Here is a 22,209-nt window from a genome sequence, read left to right on the forward strand (position 1 = left end):
ATTGTTAAGAGCTGATCTGCAGCAGTAAGGCACTGAGTGATTCAGTAGAGAACAGAGTGTTTGTTAATTGACCTGTTACTAGGTCTAGAGGATGGTTTTTAACCATTCCTGGCTCCCATGGAAGATAGTCAATGGTTGTTTGCAGTTCAGCTACTTTACCATTATGAGATTTGACAATGTCTACATGTGCATGTTGAAATTCTGTCACTTTTAATTTGATTCCCACCAAAATCATTTTGGCCTCTGCTAATATGATCTTTTTGACACCTGGAGTGTGATGAAGGAATACTGTTTATGTACAGTACACAGTCATCAGAACAGGATGCCAGCTCACACCACTTCTTTAAAACAGTTGAATTGATTTGCAATTTTAAAAGGACATGCATTTGACACCAGCAGTGTAACACTGCATGTACACTCACAATAACAAGACTATACTTCTGTTGAAAACAGAATTTATTTTAGATAACCACTGCATACATTTTTGCATTTGTATACAACCATAAATGTATTGCTTAAGAGTTAAGAGGTGTGCAACAGGGGAATTCCATGCAGAGCATGTTTATAGTACTCATTTTAATGTACACAGTTTGCATCACAGCAGTTTTCTTCCTGATAATATACTTCAATAGAAAGTAAACATTACAGTAAAGAAGGAATTAATTATTTGCCTCATCTGTGCAAGACTTTTGCATTGCATCTTAACTGGCCATTAACTGAGTTTGCAGTATTTGTGCCCAAAATGTGTTAATAAACTGTAGTTTATGGTACAGTGTAACCTCAAATATTAGCATTGGTAGCAGTATTTGTTTTTAGATTGTATACTTTTTAACACAAAAAGGAGATGTCTGGGAATATGGATTTGTATTAGGCACCTGGATAATTAAAAAAATGGTTTGGTTTAGTAGATACAGGAGGCAAAAATACTCATTAAGGGTAAGTACACAGTTAGAAACAAAATAGATAAAATAAAAAAATTCCCCATACACTTTTAGCAGCACCGAGCAAACGAAGGGGGGTTGTTGATGTTAATTGAGGTATTCACTGTCATGCAGGGTTGTTAAAAAGGCACTATCTGGAAACAGGCTGATTAACGTCCTAAAAGGGTTTGGATTAGAGCCCTCATTTCATATCACATGCAACAAGTACAGACGATGCTAATGAACTAAACACATGCAACGGGCAAGTTCAATGTCTCTTGCACTAAAAGACGATTCCTTCCTTAACTGTCACTGAGTATTGCTTCTATCGAGGCCACAAGACAAGCTGTGTCTGTAGCTGGGTACAGTACAGGTACAGGGCGGAGTGGTGGCTCTGTGGCTAAGGATATGCGCCTGTGACTGGAAGGTTGCCGGTTCAAATCCCGCGGCCGGCAGAGGAATCCTACTCCGTTGGGCTCCTGAGCAAGGCCCTTAACCCTAACTGCTCCAGGGGCGCCGTACAATGGCAGACCCTGCACTCTGACCCCAAGCTTCTCCCTGTCTGTGTGTCTGTGTCTCCATGGAGAAAAGCTGTGGTATGCGAAAAGACGAATTCCTAATGCAAGAAATTGTATAGGGCTAATAAAGAAACATTATATTATTATTATAAGAAGTCAAACCCTTCTGCCATATGGCACATATTTCTCCTACCCCTGCCCTTAGAATTGATCAAACCAGACTAAAAAAAAGTAGCCAACAGGTTTCACATAGGTTACCTTCAGACTTGAGGACAGTAAGGACTGTTCTCACTTTAATGTAATCCAAATACGACCACATCAAAGCCTTGACTTTTAAATTTGTCTTAGCAGGGGATAAATGTTAACCTTACCCAGTGGGCAGGGGTTCAGGCTGAATGTTAAAGGGGTGACGATCGTAGGACTAGGTGTGCTCTCACTCTCCCAATGCAAACTAGCAGAGCAAATAAACCTCTTTAGGTCTTTTGTTTGTGATATTTCAGATCGGCATTGTGTACTCTGAACGGTGAGCCTTAACACAGTTACCCAGCAGCCCCGTTCAACCCCAGCACAACCAACTTCCCTTGTGAGAGTGACGTATGAGCTCACCCTCCACAGTCTGCTGTCCGCTGAGGAGAGCTCACGCCTTAACAGGCTCCAGAGCAGCTTGAGAGCTACATCACAATCATTTGTATCAATCAAAAATTTTACGATCAATCACAACTGATTGTATTAATTGATTAAGCTCCAAATATGTTTGTTTATACAATGTATACCCTTGGCAAACAATATCAGTCATATCAATATTTTGCTTCCCAAGGAAGAGAAACTGCTGGGCACCTATATTTACCTCTGGGTGCTTTACATTAGATTGTATTTACCTTTATTAAACACTAACAAGAAACTATATCTATCAAATATCCTGCATAGCTCCATGTATTGGAAGGTTTGTTTTGTTAATGTGCAATTTCTTTCAAAAGATTTCAAAAGATGTAGGAGTTAATTTCTACAGAGTGACTTGAGGAGTCTTTGGAGACTTGTTTCTTAAATACCTTCAGTCTTTGGTTACCTTTCTTACTCATCTGACGCGATTACGGGTGACACTGTAATCAGATTTCAAACAAATGTAAGAGCAGCATTCCAAATTGTGAAGAAATGCTGGATCACATAGCTTCCTATGTCATTTCAGCTTTCTCAGCCAAGATCTTGAAGTTGAAGATGTTCTCTTAAAATTGGTGCATAATATGTATAAGGTGTCACAGGGTATAAAGGTTCAGATCACATCCTTTCACATCTCAAAACAGGATCAAATTAAGGAAATGTGTTTTTTGCATTAATCACAATGAATGGGAACATGCTGGGTTCGGACTTACAGAACGATCAATGCATGACGATGATGATGGAGTTAAAACTTATTTATTTAAAAACTAAATTTTTAAAACTAATTATTTGCAGCTGCCGAGCTCAGTGTTAATATCCTGTAGCAGGCCCTTGTATCTTTGAAAATCTCATGAACAATAAACCTAGCACTCTTCTGAAACTCCTCTCCTTCTTGACACAGGAAATATGTGTGTATGCGCCCTGCCTCCAAGGTTTTACCTATTTCATCTTCTTCATCTGAACCCTTTCTCAACTAGGTTGTGCTCAGTGTTGCAGCAGAACTATTCCAGACAAAGTGAGTTAATAAAACAAAGGTTACAAATGAGAAGAGGCCCATCTGGTATTTGATAGTTAATTGATCCAAACATCTCAACTACAGTAGCTGGTTTCTTGAAATACACCAGGGTATCATCAATCAACTCCCACAACCCTTTGGGTAAACAAGTGCCCCCTTGTTCTTGGTTGTCAACACGTTATAAGCTTTAAATTTTAAATCTGAATTTAAATTTCCTCACAGAAACATCAGTTTTACTCAACCAATCACCCTAACAGCTTGTTTTTGGGAGGTAGTAAACCAGAGCATTTGGAAAAATGGGGCAATATCAATATTTACAGTATGTTTTTAAAAGCTTTTCATTTCTAAAGCAATTTGGTTTTCTCAAAAGGACTTTATAGATGTACAGAAATATATGTATTTACTGCAATCATGTTGAAAAAACCTGGAGAAATTTGTATTTGATCAAAGACTATCCTAACTTATTTATACGCATTGCCCAAGATCCATAGGGCAGTATGTGTGTTCAACAGTAACGCATTCTGTTTTACTGCAACAAAAGACCTTTGAACCTTATACCTTGATCTGCAGGACTTAAATGTACAACGTAATAGTCACCTGACAACAGTTTAGTTTTCTTATATGCTTCAAATCATGAGATATTAGTATTCCTAAATCATGACTGGATTTTTCAACACCTTAATGAGAATGAGAATGTTGTCTCAATCCAAATTTTCCAATGCAGTTCAGAAATAGAAAAAACACATCTCTGTTTTTCCGTCACTCTGAATCATCAGTCCACTGAAGGAGAAATGGTGGAAGAAAAAAAATACAATTTACCTTCAAAAACAAGACAAACAGATCCTGACAGCAGGTGTTCTATCTTATTACTGTGCAGGTGAGAAGAGTCTCTATGGCTTGCTTGGACAGTAGCTGGTAATCAAAGTGAGGGGAGAGCTTTCTCTTCTCTGCCCATTTCTGTGCTTTTCTGGGAGGCCCGGGCCCAGCCAGCTCCTTTCTAATAGCGTTTTTGTGCATGCTTACTCCTGCTGTTCACAGCCAGCATGCACTGCTGAAGAGAGACACTTCAGCCCATGCCATTGGTGGACCAGTTGTAGGGCATGTAGATGACTTTATAGCAAGGTGCTTTCAGAAGAGCCTCCAGGCTGGACTTCTTGGGAGAGTCACCCATGTGGTTTAAAACCCATTTCAGTAGCTGTTGACAGAATACAGAGCGAGATACAAGGTCACAGGGATTCATATCTTCGGAGGTTTGATAATCACCTTTTATCCACAATATGCAAATCTATTCAAAACTGGTTAACGGAATATCAAAACCATTCCCAAAACAAAAGCCATCAATCCCTGCTAGTGTGAAGAGGCGTTTGGTAAAACTCCTACTAGTATTTACAACTTTCGTGCTTTTTATTTAATATTATTCAGATTTTTCTGATTGTTTAACCAAGCAATTGAATTGATTTAAACAATTCTGTAGGACATAAAACAAATACACTAACAGGGCAGATAAACCTTAAAAAGAAGCAACATGGTGGAAAGAAAACATTTTGTGCTCATCTCTTGGAAGGTGTTTAGAAATGATTTTTTTTTTTATCCAGTTATTTTACATTTTCAACAAATGTTGGTCATTCTTCTCTTATAATCCTACATATGGAAGCTGGTTTGGTTCCAGCTGGTTCCTGATCCGGAGCCTATCTCAGCAAGCAAAGAGCGCAAGACAGGATACACCCTGGACTAGATGCCAGTCCATCACAGGGCACACATAGTCAAACACGCACACACTCACACCAGGGCAACTTTCCCAGAAGCCAATTAACCTACCAGTACTGTATATCTTTGAATTGCAGGAGGAAACCGGAGCACCCAAAGGAAACCCATGTGAACAGCAAATTAACAGCATTCCAGAATTTGAACCCAGGACCCAGCACTGCAAGGCAGTAATGCTAACCATTGCACCAGTGTGGTGCTCTCCCTTTAAATAATCCCATTAAAAAAACTGCCACACTGAAGTAAAGTAGTATTGTATCATAAAGGTGTGGGAGTACCTTCTCATCAGTATCTCCAAAGTCCACCTTGTACCACTTGAAAATCTGGCTGAGATGTACCTCTCCCCTCAGAGGGTCAACTTTACAGCCCTCGTCATTCTCCAGAAAGGCCTCTGCTGCTGTTCGGAGCTGGCTGGCGATATCCTGCAGGCATGTCAGAAACATCCAGGATTACTTTTTAATTTGCTCAAAGCGAGCCCCCGCTGATGTGAAAAAGTCAATCAACTGCAGAAAAATCCTACAGTACAAGAAATACTGTTTATTACTGACATCTCATGGATGAAAGGAAGAAGTAACTAAAACACCTAGGTTCTCAGTGAAGTTATTACTGTATATATTAATACTGTTACAGCCTTAGGTGACTTAGAAGTGTCTCTTAGATTTTAGATAAAGTTTGTGACACTGGGAAGAGTAAATACTTCTAACTTCAAAGGAGAGATGTTTTTTTTGCTGAGGTCGGTGGTGTTCCTTGAGCCAAAACAATGTTAAAGTTACCTTAGTATACTGTACCTAAGGAAGTTGTGGACTAATGATTGGCAAGGAGCACTATGGAAAGAAATGATAAAAGATGACATGAGAAGCAGGAAGAAACAAAGAGAGCAGGGAGAAGAGAGCGGAGGCCAGAGGAATTGGGACTTGAAGCTTGTGCCAGGCGAGAGACCCTACTTCATGATCTTACTGGAGCTCAGTATTTGAACCTTATTGGAGAGATCGTGCTGTTCTGTGTTTTTAGGGAACTTGGGTTTCCTGGGTAAAAGATACCTCAGTTAGAAACGTCTTTCCTGATTAGAGTGCATCCTAATGGATAGGGATATACAGTAGGCTCCCATTTATTTTGTGGCATCCAGGGTGCAGAGAGAGAGATTTAACTACAGGTGGCTTCCCACTTTTATAATCACCATAGCCTAGACAACCCAAAAAGGACATATTTTTTTACATGAAGGGTTTAGATGTAGACAAAACCACATGATTAGAATTTAAAAAAAACAAAACAATTTTAAGTTTTATTTCTATTGGGAATTCAGCCTCACACATAAATGAGTGATGAAAAGGGTTTCCCGACAGTCACAGCGACTCAGATACCTTGGCTGTGTAGGTCTTAATGGGGGGGCAGCCCTTCGCTCCGCAGTTCAAGGCAAAGTGGACGAGAGGCTCTGGGTCAGGGAGAGCGACCTGGGGAATCATCAGAAACATGTGTCAGGACTCCTCGCCCCTCAGAAAGACACAGGGTAGCTGAATTCCCCATCCAGGTGCTCCTGTAGCTGTGCACGCGGACCAGGACACATGGGTTCATAATGTGCACAAGATGGTGCTGATTTAAGCAAATCAAAAGGGACAAAGCCAGTCAGATCAGATGCAAGTATTCAAAATCCTGAAAGGCACTGCTAAAATCAACCCCGTGTATTTCTTCTGCGTGACACATGAATAAAAACACAAGAGCAAACTATGTGGAAGTGTATTTAGAACTGAGAACAGGAGGCACTTTTTTACCTAATGAGTTGTGGGAGTGTGGAACAAGCTACCCAGCTAAGAAACCCATGTCCAGTTTTCTTTCAAGAAACAGCTTGATGAGATCCCTGAAACAATTACCTCCTAACTACAAAAATGGGCTAGATGGAAGTAAATGTACCCTTACATATATTCTTAAATAAACGTTAACTTTTTGTCAAACTTAGCATTGAGAGGTGAGGAATGTCATGCGACTGTGCCAGTAAATCAGTGGTAGAAACTGACCTGGAGCCGCGGGTCGCTCAGGGAGAAGGGCTTCATTAACTGGGCCACACCCTTCCTGTTTCCCCTCAGCACCCCGTTCTCAATGTCCTGCAGGGTGAATACTGCCCCGCCAATCAGGTAACTCACGTAGTTAAAAAACTGCAGGGCAAAACACAGACAAGGGACGGCTCGTGGATCTGGTAACGCAAGCTTTATCCGCATTGGTCACTGCTAGGTTGATTCCATTATTTAAATAATGAGACTGCAGAAAAATATTGTGATGCCACAGAGAAACACAAGCAGCTTGTTTCACTCCGTGACCAAGCGCTTTGACACGGATGGACTGAATGGCCTCCTCTCCTTTGTAACCTTCCTTATGTTCTTCTGACATCAGCTGCAACAAAATGAATCTTTCATTTCGTTTACACCAAAGAACAACCAATGAGAAGTCACAAACTGTTCAGGAATGTCAGCATTACAGGCCTGTGTGAAGAATTCAAGGCTAAATTCACACATCCATGTTTTGGATGTGAATCATGGCTGAATTATTAACTGTTGTGCGGCTCATCCCTACCCTGTACCGCTGCCACATGTTCTGGGGGGAGCCCAGGCGGATGTGACCGTGGATGACCAGGGCATTGTAGACGTTGATGAAGAAGGCCAGCTTCTCTTCACGGCTCAGAGACTGCAGCTCCACACGCTGGAGCTGGATGGTCAGCTCACAGTACTTCTCAAAGATCGGACTCCTAGACATGGCCTTGTAATCTACAAACTACAGTACAAGCAGATAAGAAAAAAAAACACATCAGCCGATTCCTACACCCTCTTGCGATGGCAATGTGGCATTTTATAGACCAACTCATTAATACGGATGTCTTTCTTCCCATTGGCCTTTCATTATTTCAATCTCATGAACCAAGAAGGTTCATGACAGGATAAAACTCTATGATTAATAACTCCTGACTGCCAAGCTTGCCAGAGGAGCTGAACGTTTCATGTTTGTACGTTTTTTGATGTTCTTATGGAAGAGGAAAAATGGAAGGCCATTCTGTTTGGCCTCTTCTGATTTGCAAGGCAATTAATCAGTCCCAAAATAAAAAAAACATTGAATTCAACAGGAAAGTATTTATCATTGAGCTACATTTTAATCTCTCAAAATAGCCTTTCTTATATTGATTCCTACGTAATTATACATGATAGCTTTAATTCATTAATAGTATAATTAGACAATTGTTCTGTCAAAAAATACAGCAACACAAAAGATTGTGATGTTTCATTTTCCTTTTTTGTTTCTAGCCCTTTTTCTTTCTTTTTCTTCCTTTTTTCTTTGTCTTCTGATTAAAACTCTGGAACGTGTATCTGTGGAAGATGTGTATGAGGTCTCTGTTGATTCTGTGTTTCCTCCCCTGTGGATTGGGGTTTAAATATATAAGAATGAAAGAAATGTTTAACGAAAATAAAGCAATTTCCAAAACATCAAAGAAAACAATGCAGTCTTTACCTTTCCATCTGCAGAGAGGTGATCAGCATAGAGTTTCAGGATTGTGCGGCGCAGTTCCTCGGACAGTTCAGCAGCTAGATGTGACACAAGGAAATGTACTCAGTTTGAAATTAAACTTTTCAGACAGAAAATCACTACACCTTGGGGAACAATGTCCAGAACTTCTTCTGAGAGGAAATCACTTCAGTATTGCTTAAACAGCCAGAAGATGTACTTTTGAAAAAATAAAGAGTCTCCTGGGGAGAAACACATACAGTACTTCAAATTGGAGTGACAGACCCAAAACGACACATCAGCACCACTAAAAAAGGTTAAATTCATCAACAAATCCTGATTTTACAACACATATATAGCATCCTGAGACAAAAGCTCAATCTTCAATTTTGACAGAATTATCTAAATAAGTTTCACATCTGGAATAAAATATTTATGCTTTAAACAGAGCTTTCTTTCACCTATTGAATATTTACATCACTATTATACAGTATACCCCACATGACTAACACTACACATGAAAAGAAACAACAGTCATTCATGTACTATAAAAACTGGTTTATAAATTCTGCCTGTGCTCTCCTGTGAGTCAAATGGTACATTCAGATTAATATATTAATCACATGCCCTGTGACCCACCAGGGGGCACACACCAGAATGCACTTTAAAAATACAAATTAAACAGAGGATCATCACCTGTGACCATATTCATACCTGGATTGAATCAGAGATCATTATTACAGTACCTGGAGGAGAGTTCGTATACAGTTGGTGACCACCATACAAGTTACCTATAAAATACTTACCTACAGAACAAAATCAGTTTAATTTATACTCTTCAGGAGCAGAGTTAAAAACTCAAACAAACTACCTATATTAGGAGGGAGTATTGAGCAGATCATGTTAGCCTCCAGTGAATCAAACTGTCTGGCCTAGGAGCTACAAATTCTGCTTTGTTTATGTGTATTGCAGTTTATGCGATTGCAGACAACTAAAATGTAGATGAAACATCAACATTTACATACATGAAATACAGTGCAGTGTACCAATATTTCACACAGAGCTAACCCTGCTTTTACTTATCTACATTAGCGAGGTATGAATGGTTTTGTTGATGTACACGTTTTAACATATTAACCAAACTTGCATTTTTCCTAAAAGCTACAGATCTGTAGTCCTTAACAGGAGTCACTGAAGCACCATAGCTGGAGCAGAAACTTAAGGCACTGATAAAGTCAACACAGCAGATTTGTTCAGAGTGAACTGTGAAACACAAACCAGAGGACACCCAGTGGACACCCACGGGCAAGTGCACTCAAAATTAAGAACAGGAGGCACTCAATGGGTGCCACAAAGGGTTACAGGGTTACAAAAGGAAGTAATGACCAAGGCACATATGTTGTTTTAGCCAATACCCTTGTGTCTGTCAAAAAACAGCTGGATGAGACCAAGTACTGATGACCATTTACTACTGTAACTACTAAGCAGACCAGGACATGCCAAATAGCCTCCTCTAGTTTGTAACTTTTCCTTTGTTTCTTTTGTCTGATCGAAGAAGGTGACCCCAGAGCTGGCACAAAGGAAACCTGGAAACCCAAGAATGTGATGTGGACATACATCAATCTACACCTGTACTGTTGATAGATCATAATGGATTTTTAGTGTATGACTGAAAGCTCATGTGCTCCACTGCATCTCTAGGAATGCATCTCTAGGGATTACTGGTGATTTCATGAGAAATACAGTACAGACATACTGTACCAGTTTATTTTATGGGGCTGTTGTATGTGGCCTTGGCCCAGATAGCCAACGGTTCTTGGGACATAGGGTAGCTTCTTGTGTCTGTAATTTGAATTAGCATCAGTAATTTACTCACCATCAGAGCTGTGTGTCACATACCTCTGCAAAACAAAACTGCATTCAGAGCGGTGCTCTACTAATCTGTACAAAGTGCTGCTATCTTCAAATTCCCCTTTCCCCTCACTGCTTCAAAAAATATCCTATCAAAATCTTTCTACTCTCAAACACCTTGTTTCTCACTAAAATGTACGAACAAGATCTGTTAGCATTTTCACAGTAATTAGGTAACAAGAAGACTTGAATTCCAAACCACAGGGGATCAAATACCCAAAAAGGTACCACAGTACTACCATTACAAGTAGACTTTTTACCGCTTTTCAGTTTACTTATTGACAACTATCATCCCTGTAGGTATGAATGTCTTTGAGTACAAAACTGATCTATAGGACTGTCAATCACAGCCATGCTGTAATTAAATGAACACATGACCAGCTGCCTTTTTAACATGATACTATTACATTTCAATTTTAATCATTTTAAAGGCAACCTCCTTGCGGACAAAACATATCATGTCCCAGACAAGGCTAACAGGATTTTTTAAAACTTATGTAGGATGATAAAAATGATTTCCAAAAAGTAAACACCAAACCAGTTTACTTACATGGATATCTACTAATATGTTTTCTGAAGTCATGACAGGCATATGACATCTTCCTAAACTTGTGTCACTAAGACATCTTGTTATCTTGTCTGGTTCAATGAAGCCATTTAACATCAGTTTACTCGATACGATTAAGCCTTTGCTTGAAATGTATCCTCCTTCAGCAGAAATCATGAACAGTTCTGACATTTAATATTATCATGATTATTTTTTGCTGACACCTTTTCCCAAGAAGAGAGACAAAATAATTACAGCTCGCACAAGGTGCAGGGTGCAACATTCAATTTTATCATGGTTATTTTTTGCTGACACATTTTCCTAAGAGAGAGGCAAACAATTACAAAAGGTGTATACAGTATGTTTAGAAGTAAAAGCTGGAAACAAAATATTGACAGCATTTACACATTTAGAAACTCACCTTTTCTGACCACCTTCCAGAGACATAGATTGAGAGAATTAGCTATGACATGCTGATTGAAACATCTGTCTGTGGCTGCTAAATTCCTTTCTGCCCAAATCATACAATAATAGGCACCATACCAAGACCAGGATTCTTTAACACCTAGCATTGACGAGAAATATTCTCTTTCTTCTACAAAGTCTTACCACATTCCCTGCCATCTTGTACAGAGCACAGTGCTTATCCAGTCCCTTCTCTCTAGCCAACCCATCCATCAGCTGTCTCCCAGAAAAGGAGTCTCTGCACACTTTCAGTCCCCTTCTGTGGTGTCCAATCCCACAGCTCCGCTTTAACTCCAAAACCAGTCCGCAAAAGCATACCTTTCAAATGTAAACTGTGTCGAAGCAGATAAGGTGATGCTTCAGGAAAAAAAAGGCAACACCCCTCCCCCCCAACAGCTGCTATCCCTTGCAGGAAATACAGGAGTTTCCAAACCAAATTTGGATCCTTTTCCCCCCTCGTGGCTATTCTCCCGGTGAAATGAAAAACAGAAACATCTGTCTCTTTGAACCTGCCTGCTGATTTCCAATAAAAACTCCTTGGCTTTACAGATATTAAATTGAAATGAGATTATGACCTCACTAGCTGATGCATTTCAGCATATCAGATGCTTTTCAGTAATGAAAAAAAAAATATTGGCTAAATAAAATCAAATATACTTGAGAGTTTATGGCCACAAGCACTCCACAATAGAGAGAATGCTTTTCACGGACTGATTGATTACTGGATGTTTGATTGACTTGCATACAAAGAGGCATCCATACAGACGTGATCTATAAAAAGCGATCAATCTTGTTGTGTCACATGGATTTGTAGATAGACGGATCAGCCCTGAAACATAATATAGAGCACCATCACTTACAGCCAGGTCTGGTCAGATATCATGCGATCTCCCATTCACTATAGGGTTTCAGCGTTTCACTTGTCACAGCTGTGGTGTCACCTTCCTAAAAGCATTGTCAAGTAGTTCACGTTGAGACCTGCTTGCAGTTTATATATTTCCTTTGAGTCAGACAAGAACATTTCAGAATTGTTCCGCTGTTGCAACTCTTCACTCGTTTTCAACTGGAAGAACCTGTCCTTGCAGCTGGGCAGCTGTTTCTCTGCTTCACCATCCAGACAAAAGGGTTCATCATCAAAAACTGCCACCATTGTGCTGCAGCTTTGAATACAGCATGCATTTTGCTCACCCAGAAAGGGGCTTTAGCTGTTAAAGCTTCAGGACAATAAATGAATGAATGAAGCAGATGTCTGAACCTTCACTGCTATGTTATTTATATTAATACTTAAATGGTGAGTCAGTCTCTAATCAGAGATGTGGTCTGGTTGCTCACCGACTGCCTTCTTTTAAAAATAAATAGCGCAATCCGAACAGCATTAGAGCAGGAAGTGCAGTGACAAGGGAGAAACTGGCTCCAGGGGGTTCTCTTCCCTGTGAGAATCGGCACCACTGGGCTCCCTGTGACATCACAGCATGCTTTTGTTGCCATAGATACAGACCTCCATCACTGAGAATTCCTCTCTTTCGTTGGTTTTCCTCTCCGGGAATCGGAGGGGCATCCAGAGGCACTGGCTCCTCTCTCACCATGCGCACCAGCCTCTGCAGTTCCTCTGGAGCCTGAAGACACAAGATGGGTATTTGTTTTTCAACCCCTTGAAAACCACTGGTATTTGCACAGAGCCACAAAATTGGATTGATTGTAAAATTGTGATCTGCAGACTGATAACTGTCGTCGCTGTTGCTCTGGGAGCAATGCAGAGCGATTTTCAAAGCTCTTCTCTCCATACCAGAACAAATCTAGCTAGAGATATATTTTACTCTGTTAGAGCCTCCGTAGTTAAGACAGATATGACTTGAGGATGAAATGTTCTAAATGGTCAATTCTTCATGAGGTCAGTGCCTGTGCATTGGGGTTAAAGGTCAGTCTGGCCACAGTCCTGCGCTCACCAGTTTCTGCAGGTCGTCACTGCTGCCAACGTGGACGCTGTTGAAAAAGATCTGAGGCGCTGTCCTGCCACCCGTCAGCTTCCGGATCCTCTGCGCCAGCACGGCGTGCCTGCTCAGGTCCACCTCACAGAAGGGCAGGCCCAGCCCCCTCAGCCGAGACTTGGCTCGCTGGCAGTGTGGGCATCCCAGCGTGGTGTACACTGTCACTCGCCCTGCCAGCCCCCCAGCGCTCTCCCCTGCCGCGTCCATTTCCCCCACTGCAAGCACAGACAGCCCTGCTCTGAAGTGAACAGCCTGGGGAGCCCTGAATGGCGGAGCGGTGGCTCTGTGGCTAAGGATCTGTGTCTGTGGCTGGGAGGTTGCTGGTTCAAATCCCGTGGCCGGCAGAGGAATCCTACCTGAGCAAGGCTCTTAACCCCAGCTGCTCCAGGGGTGCCGTATAAATGGCTGACCCTGCACTCTAACCCCAAACTTCTCCCCAACTTCTCTAACCCCTTCTTCTCTCATGGAGAGCAAGCTGGGGTATGTGAAAAGACAAATTCCTAATGCAAGAAATTGTATATGGCCAATAAAGTGGTCTTATCTAATGACTGCTGAGTGGGAGGATTTGACCTCTAACTCAATACCATTACTATTCAACTACGAAATCAAAACATCATGGCAAGTACTATATCTCACAGTGCTGTACTCACTTTGTACTCTATCTTTTAATTGAGATTAATTTAATGTGTATATCTGTGTCTTTTGTATGCTCTCCCTGTGTTTGTGTGGATCTTTCCCAGGTGTTCCGGTTTCCTCCCACAGTTCAAAGATACAGTTATAATAATAATAATAATAATAATTGCTTACACTTATATAGCGCTTTTCTGGACACTCCACTCAAAGCGCTTTACAGGTAATGGGGACTCCCCTCCACCACCACCAATGTGCAGCATCCACCTGGATGATGCGACGGCAGCCACAGTGCGCCAGAACGCTCCCCACACATCAGCTATCAGTGGGGAGGAGAGCAGATTAATGTAGCCAGTTCATAGATGGGGATTATTAGGAGACCCAGATTGGTAAGGGCCAATTGGAAATTTGGCCAGGACACCGGGGTTACACCCCTACTCTTTTCGAGAAGCGCCCTGGGATTTTTAATGACCACAGAGAGTCAGGACCTCGGTTTTACATCTCATCCGAAGGACGGCGCCTGTTTACAGTATAGTGTCCCCATCACTATACTGGGGCATTAGGACCCACATGGACCACAGGGTGAGCGCCCCCTGCTGGCCCCACTAACGCCTCTTCCAGCAGCAACCTTAGTTTTTCCCAGGAGGTCTCCCATCCAGGTACTGACCAGGCTCACACCTGCTTAGCTTCAGTGGGTTGCCAGTTGTGAGTTGCAGGGTGATATGGCTGCTGGCTTAACAGGCTTTGAGGAAAACTGGCCCTGCTACTGTGTGTGTCTATGTCTATGCATGCCCTGTGATGGACTGGTGTCTCATCCAGAGTGTATCCTGCTTTACGCCCACTGCTTGCCAGGTTAAGCTTCAGGTCCCCTATAGCCCTGTTTTGGATAAAGCAGATAGGAAATTGATGGATGCATCTGTCTCTTCTGTTTGACGCTTTTATTGCACAGTGCCTTCAGATGATGTACCATGAAAGACGCTATATACCATAAAGCTCAGAATCAACACTGAAACACAAACCAGAGCACAGAGGTGAAAACTAAAGGGAAGTTCATTTAAAACTGACAGCAGGAGGCACTTCCTTAAACAAGATGGTGTGGGAGTATGGAACATGCTACTGAAGCATGCTGTTGAAATTCATAACCTGGTATCTTTCAATAAATGGCTGGAAGAGATCCTCCAATAAGCTAGCTGCTAACTTGTTAATGGGCTACATAAGCCCAATGGCTTCTTCTTGGTCGTAATGTTTCTTCTGTTCTTATATCAGGACACTAAGAGAAGCGAATATATTGTAGTATCAGAACTACAAGACTTGAATTCAGACAAGTTTTTTCATTTTTTTTCGCCCAGTCGATCCTAATCTTTCCGACCCTGGTCTCACAGGATCACAACGATCACAAACGAAGTCAAACACCTTCTGTTGCCTTCCGAGAACACGACTCGGGAGGGCTGTCCGGGCCAACTGCCCCCCTTAACGGGAAATTACCTCTTCGGCTCCAGGATACTTCCTACTCACATTTGGAAATGCTCCTCACACTAACCAGCCTGCCAGTGAAACTCTCAGTACCTTGCCTGAGACAGTTGATGCCTTGATGCCAATTTCAAGACAGAACCTGACAGCCAGCCAGATCCTGTCTCTCTTCTACCTGAAACATGTCCGGTAGTGCTGTCCTCACAACCAACCTGACCTGCCTGGCTACACGGCTTCTCTGTTTTGATCTGCTCAGTTGTATCGTGCATTCCCTGACCTGTCCATCACCCCCTGCTCTGCAAGTCTCTTGCTGTTGCCTGCCAGCCTCCTTCACTATACACAGCAAGAGGATTCCTTAGCCTGTCCAACCAACGTGGTGTTCTCCAGGTCAGCACTGCGCCCTTACAATGTTGCCTTCAGTATTACTTCTTTCTTAAGAAGTAAACAGAATTGTTAAAAGCTGAGACAGCTCTATCTATCTATTTCCTACAGTTTTATCCAGTACAGGGCTGCGGGTGACCAAGGAAGGATACACCCTGGATAGTCACCAGTGCAACGCAGATTAAGTCAGTTGAATAATATACTGTATAGAAGACATTAATATAACTAACAGGCCATAATGCAGATGCTTTACAGATTGGTCCCTTTTTGATTAGCCTCTGTGTTAATAATTTCCACATTTCCAGATTTAAAAAAATAAAGAACCACTCAGGACTCCTAAGAACAAGGTATTGCAATCAATGTTCAGCTGTGAACAACTTTCTTGTTGTTTGAGTTGGGAAAAATGCTTTGTCATTTATAATACTAGCTTTAGAGTTCATATAACACTAACATTTCAAATGAATGCAACATACGCCTAGATCAGTTAGGTAGTTTCTCATTTGTGTGGTTTTAATCGATGATAACATCAACAATAAGATAATTAGATAAAAACCTGTTCCCTGCCATCCCCAGCACTTAGTGGAACACAAGAGCTGAGTCAGCTGATATTCAATGCCAAGATGAGCCACATCTTTTAAACAAAACCACCATCTGTTTCAGGTGTTTTACTTTACCGATTACTCCCAACGGTGTAACTAACTGTAAACTTAAATAACTTGTTACAAAGGGAAGGTCAATTAAAAGCGAAACATTCGTCTTGAAGTAATTTAAGCCGCTTTGTAGTATAAGCCGGGCTTCTGTTACCCGCATTGTGTGCCAGTACGCACACATATACTTTTCATATGCACTTGACCTTGTATTACCATACATAGAACAACTGACGACCTAGCCAAGGCACAGCTTCATCAGCAATTCATTTATTAACAACGTGTATGTACGATTTCAACGGGGGTATAAATTCGCATCTACATCTATGTCCATATTTTGGATTAGCGCATCGTTATCTGCGGACAGCACAGTCTAAATTCACCAAGCGTGAACAGCGACCAGGGCAGATTCCGTTAACTACCAGAATAGTTGCGTTTCCCGTCAGCTGTTGGCGCACTGGAATCGACAGTTTCTCTACGAGAATATAGACAGTGACATTTATGGTCGTTTCTGCACGTTTAATAAAGCTTCTGTACTTACCTGTCCCAAGGCTGCGCTCCGCATCGATGTACGTACATCAGATACTTCTTCATACATTGCAGTTCCTGCAGAAGACTGCGTGGCTTGGGAGTCTTGTGAGGTCCTAGCGCCTTTCATCATGACATTTTCACACACTTAATCTGAAGAATGCTTGTTACTAGAGTCCGACTTTTAGACACTCCAAAACTGACGCTTTTTTCAATAATTCTGGGCAGAGGTGGAAAAATGAATTAAAAAAATCAAACATATTGCTCTGCTTTTTGGCACAGTACGAAAAGTATGTGTATCTATATTATTAAAGCCGTATTTTATTTAAATGAATCAATTTCCTTAATTTGTTCCAAAATATTAAAATGGAAGTTACCGAAATCTCGATCACCGTTTCCAAACACATGGCTTTCTTCAGTCTTTTTTTTTTTAAAGATAAGGTCAGGGCAGTACAAATCTTATTGAATGAATCGCAGTTAAGTTACATCTATATTTAATGATTTAACAAATGGTTGGGGAAAAATAGATATAGGGGTTAATGTTTATAGCTAGAATCAAGTGGTATAGATTAAAAACCTATTACTAATAATTTAATTTTTTGTGCTGCAAAACCTTAAAAGAACAGTTAGTCCATAAATCTCCATAAAAGTCGTGAATAAAATATTCTGAAACACTGATATAGAAAATTATTTGATAATCTAACTGAAAGGTGGTGGTTTGTTTAATTTCCGAGCCTGGGAAGTTTGTCGCTGTGACGCACATGAGGAACTTTAGGTTAGGCGCTTTGTTTCTGGACGGAACAGAGAAGTCGGTGGAGTCGAGTTTGCAAAGGAAAGGAAGGAGGTGTGTTTTCGTTTTCGATGTGTTTATTAGGATTGGAAGGAGATGTCGGGGTTGTCTGAAAAAGAAAAGGAAGGTTGTTCGAAAATACTGAAGTCTCTGTCGGAAGCAGATTTATTAGCTCTGAATGATACCGTTACCAACAGAAGGATTGCAGTGGAGAATATAGAAGGTGAGGAATTTTCATTTTCAATGGGTTATTAGCGTATCCTGTGATCCCACAGCTTCGCGTCACTTTGCAGCTTTGTAGTATTTGTTGAACATTTAAGTCCACTTAGTGTTTTTCACCCCGAATGTGATCCTTGGACGTTACTGCAATGCCACGCCATTTCGCGAGAATGGCGCGCCCGCTAGATTTGTCGGTCCCGAGTTCTAGGGACGTGAAAAAATGTCTCCTGCTGATTTTTCAGAAGCTCAGCAGGCCATCCTGATCTACAGCCAAAATGCCGAGGAGCTGCTGAAACGAAAAAAGGTGCAAAGGGACGTCATCTTCTCCTACCTAGTAAAGGAAGGTGTCGTCGTGTCGCCGGCGGCGGAGAAGCACCTGCTGATTAAGAGGACCTTGGAGTATTGGCGCTCCGACGACGCGACTGCTGAGGTGCTTCACAGTTAGCAGTTGTTAGCACAGTATTTTACGAGAGTTGGATGTGTACTGTCCAGTTTATATGCTGGATCAAAGGTCATTGTGTCATACGGAATGGCGTGATACTTAGGGACCGTTTTTCGGTTGCGTTTCAGACTGAACAGACAATTGGTTAAATTGAATAATTTAAACCATTTGGATATTTCCTTACAAGTTCTACAGTTGCTAATCATAAAATCGAGGCCCTTTTTACCATTGCTCTATCATGGTTATTGAAGTCTTGTTGAAACCGGGCTGGGATAATTGCTATATAAAGTAACATACGCCTGCCCTGACCTTGCCAGTACCTGGGCATGGCCTGACCTTCACGTTATAGTGAGAAGGCACCAATACAAACCCACATCAAAGCCCCATATGATAGAAGAAAGAAAGGGCATTTATAGGGGCTGCTAAAGAAGTCTGTAGGGACCCTGGCAGGGGCCTCACTATAAGCTATAGCTATAAGCTAGTCTCTATGGTGATAGATGTGGTGCATTTTTCAATAAATAAACATCCGACCCAGAAAAAACAATGAACATGTTTTTCCAACCATTTAACATGGCTGATGATAAAATAACCACAGCCTTAGAAAATGCAAGAATGCATTGCTCACTGTTATCCTAGATGTTAGATGTCAGAGTAAATGTGGCCTAGTGTGCAGCATTAAGAACACTTTGGTCAATGAAACAAAAGAAAAGAACTGTTTGGCAAATGGAGTCAGAAATCTAGAATTCTGCCCTTCTTGGTACTGCTGTTTTCCCTGTTCTTCTGTCTCAGAGCAATTTGAGAAACCAAAACACATTTTCTGTTTTCCTTGGCCAACTCACCAGGAACATCCTCGTGTAGTTGTCTGTGTTTTCAGTTACACTGACCTTTGCACAGCAGGCTTCACAAGTGGCCCTATTGAGGTGAACTATGGGAAAGAAAATGGAATTATGGGATAATCTGGCCTGTAATGTAATTATAAATCAGTGGGCCTCTCCTCTTATAGATTTCTTGCCTGTACTAGTTTGGAGCACTTCTGAAAGCATAAAAATGTTACAAATAAGAGGAGGCCATATGTGTCCATCATGTTTATACTCATGTGTATCTAAACACATGACTGTAAAGCCCAGTTTAAGAAGCTGATACCATCACAAAGTGTTAATAGTAGGCATTATCAAGAGATGTAGCTGGGAGCTACATTGAATTACCCAACAACAGTGTAATTTGTTTGTGGCATAAAATGGAAATCCTGAGCCTGTGCTGTTTGTGAAAGTTATTTTATTATATTATTTTTCATCCATACATTTTTTGACCACTTCTTCCAGTTTAGGGTTGCAGGGGAACCAGAGCCTATCCTGGCAAGCAATGGGCGCAAGGCATGGTACAACCTGGCTGAGATGCTTGTTCATCACAGAGCAGACACAGACACACACATGCACAGATTGGCTAATTTTCTCAGGAGACAAAAAAAGGACTGTCAGAGGAAACCCACATGAAAATGGGGAGAGTATACAAGCTGCACACAGATAGCACACCACATCTGTGGTTGAACCCAGTTGTGTAAGGCTGCAATGCTAACCATTGTGCCAATGTGCTGTCCAAGATTATTTCCAATTATTTCCATTGTGTATCATTCTATTTTTTCCCCTTCTTTGCCACCTAGTGGTGAGTACTGGTGCAACTTCCTTTAAAAGAAAACTCTCAATGTAAGAGGAATAGTTTAGGATCAAGCACAAAACAACTAGCAATTTGGGCTGTGCCAAATTTATACTCGTTTACTTTTGTATATTAATGCTTTCAAGAACTGGAGCTCTGGATTGTGCTGTGATTTTGTTGTTCTGTTTTGCACTAGCCCTCCAGGGTCCGGGTGGAAGATGAGGCCACATCCTCGAAGGCAGAGCAGATGACGGCCGGCGATTACCAGGTGCTGGCCAAGCAGTTCTGCCAGTGGTTCTTCCAGCTCCTGAACTCCCAGAATCCCACGCTGGGGCAAACATTGTCAGACTGGGGCCCACAGCACTTCTGGGAGGACGCCAGGCTGAAGTTCTGCTACAGCACGAGCGAACAGCAGGAGGAGGAGTACCAGGGGGCACAGCTGACCAGCCTGCGTCTGCTGGCGCTGGCCAGGGAGGAACAGCTATTGCTCAGCCCGAACCTAGAGCCCCAAGGCCTCAAGTGGGTCGCTTCGCCTCACGGACTGGTGGTAGTCGCGGTGGCCGGGACCATCCACCGGCATCGCTCCTGCCTGGGAATTTTTGAGCAGGTTTTCGGCCTTATCCGAGCTCCCATGGACAACAGCTGGAAAATTAAATTTGTGAACTTGAAAATTCTAGGGAAGGACGGGCTCGAAAGCGGAGGGCAAGCTATGTTGCCAACGGTGACCTATGAGCACAGTGATCTGCAGCTCCTCTGTGGGTGAACCTTTTTTTTTCTCCCTTTCATCCCTGTAGGATGGCTGACACTGTGGACACTTCAGCAAGGCTACAGATTAGAGAAACGCATTTTATATCGAGATTTATCTTTTGGAGAAGAGATTTAAAAGGAAACCAAAGGGAGGAAGAAAATTTGGTTTTTCGATTTTGTTCTCACTAGTTCTAGTTTAATATCACTGTTCTGAAACTGATTGTTTTTTGCAGTTCAAAGAAGTCCTGAATATGCCACACAAAGTGGCAAATTTAATTTTAAGAATATGTTAAAAACATATGCAGGATGCTACATTCTATGCTGGTTTGCTGCCTTGCACTGGTTTTGGTACATACACACATATACTGTATATTGGCTACCTGTTTGTCATGCGTTATGCCAATATATAACATTTCAGTTAGAAAATAAATATTTGATGTTAAACAGAGTCATTTCCATGTTTTCTTTAGCAAAAGGGCCGTGCGGTTTTTGTGGCATTGTAATTGCCTTTACTTGATCAGCTCCGGTCAGAGAATCAGCTGGAAATGAGGTAATGGAGTCTGTGTCATTACATTTTGCATAATTTCCAGGGTTTGTAATAATATACAGGGTTTATTGGGGTCCATTTGACAGTTGTGATGAATGTCCATGAAGTAATTCTTACAAGTGGAAACAATAAAAGATTTCTGGAAGAGAAAAGAGTATTCATATACTCTGACAATCTCAAATTTGTGTCAGTAATGAGTATTTTTGATCATGCACCGTTGTTTTCTCCTTTGGTAAAAATCCATCAGATGAATGTTGTACATTGCTATTCGGCGAATATTAGCAACTTATGGGTCATATAATCTTGACTGTATATTTGGAGCAAATAGCAATACTTACCACTTGTTTATTGCCACTTTTATACAGAGTAGCTTACTTTTGCACTAATGTAAACAGCTGGATGTTTTACTGGATCAATTCAGGTGAAGCACAAGGGAGTGTAGAATCTGACCTGACCTGGGTTCATTCCTGACAATGGCCTGAGCGCATTTTAAGTAACCGACATGTATGTTGTATGTGAGATATCATAAACAACTGAAAGGCAAGGTTAGCATTATCACGCATTATCAAATATGGCCATTGAGCCATGTGCAGAAGTATTTAATATAATTATAATCCATATGCAATGTCACTTCTAGACACCCTTTCATGGTAACAAAGGGTGACCGAAGTTATTCTCAGACTCTAAAGCTTCCTGCAGAAATACTTGGATTTAGAGCATTATGACTCATAGCATGAGAAATACACCCTGTGTCTCTCCTTTGGGTTTCTATAGAAATGACCTTTTTCATCGCAAATTAAAACTCATTTCAAGCCTTTGCTTAACTGCACAGTGAATTCTTGAATGAACAGGTACAAAAGCAGTTTCCCACCTGGGATTTGAGC

General features: G+C 41.4%; 2 protein-coding genes across 3 annotated transcripts; one reads left to right on the top strand and one right to left on the bottom strand.

Annotated features, from left to right (window-relative positions):
• Positions 1-438: 438 nt before the first annotated feature.
• LOC148676562 (uncharacterized) lies at positions 439-17,631 on the bottom strand. Of its 2 annotated transcripts, XM_088608717.1 has the most exons (9): positions 16,941-17,631; positions 13,230-13,486; positions 12,782-12,899; positions 8,367-8,440; positions 7,440-7,637; positions 6,887-7,024; positions 6,236-6,325; positions 5,153-5,296; positions 439-4,305 (listed from the first exon to the last, which is right to left on the bottom strand). In XM_088608717.1, the coding sequence occupies exons 2-9, from the start codon at positions 13,476-13,478 to the stop codon at positions 4,177-4,179; spliced, it is 1,140 nt and encodes a 379-aa protein (XP_088464843.1). In that variant the 5' UTR covers positions 13,479-13,486; positions 16,941-17,631; the 3' UTR covers positions 439-4,176. The 2 variants fall into 2 exon arrangements, with proteins under 2 accessions (XP_088464843.1, XP_088464852.1); XM_088608726.1 differs by lacking the exon at positions 16,941-17,631 and having other exon boundaries at positions 13,230-14,043.
• Positions 17,632-17,689: 58 nt separating this feature from the next.
• Positions 17,690-21,506, top strand: c2h3orf38 (chromosome 2 C3orf38 homolog). Its single transcript, XM_088608740.1, has 3 exons — positions 17,690-17,940; positions 18,179-18,366; positions 20,228-21,506. Exons 1-3 carry the CDS (start codon positions 17,814-17,816, stop codon positions 20,792-20,794), a joined length of 882 nt encoding a protein of 293 aa, XP_088464866.1. The 5' UTR covers positions 17,690-17,813; the 3' UTR covers positions 20,795-21,506.
• Positions 21,507-22,209: the final 703 nt, after the last annotated feature.

The sequence above is a fragment of the Lepisosteus platostomus genome, chromosome 2 (genome assembly GCF_059453375.1).
Source record: "Lepisosteus platostomus isolate fLepPlt1 chromosome 2, fLepPlt1.hap1, whole genome shotgun sequence".
Classification (NCBI taxonomy): domain Eukaryota; kingdom Metazoa; phylum Chordata; class Actinopteri; order Semionotiformes; family Lepisosteidae; genus Lepisosteus; species Lepisosteus platostomus.

Bases quoted from the DNA above. Each gene is read 5' to 3' on its own strand.
- c2h3orf38 (XM_088608740.1), top strand. From the start codon at position 17,814: ATGTCGGGGTTGTCTGAAAAAGAAAAGGAAGGTTGTTCGAAAATACTG. The intron at 17,941-18,178 runs GTGAGGAATTTT...CTGATTTTTCAG, and splicing joins TGCAGTGGAGAATATAGAAG to AAGCTCAGCAGGCCATCCTG. The intron at 18,367-20,227 runs GTGCTTCACAGT...GTTTTGCACTAG, and splicing joins CCGACGACGCGACTGCTGAG to CCCTCCAGGGTCCGGGTGGA.
- LOC148676562 (XM_088608717.1), bottom strand. From the start codon at position 13,478: ATGGACGCGGCAGGGGAGAGCGCTGGGGGGCTGGCAGGGCGAGTGACA. The intron at 8,441-12,781 runs GTCTGTATCTAT...TGTCACATCTAG, and splicing joins AGGAATTCTCAGTGATGGAG to CTGCTGAACTGTCCGAGGAA. The intron at 6,326-6,886 runs GTCAGTTTCTAC...ATGATTCCCCAG, and splicing joins TGAGCGACCCGCGGCTCCAG to GTCGCTCTCCCTGACCCAGA.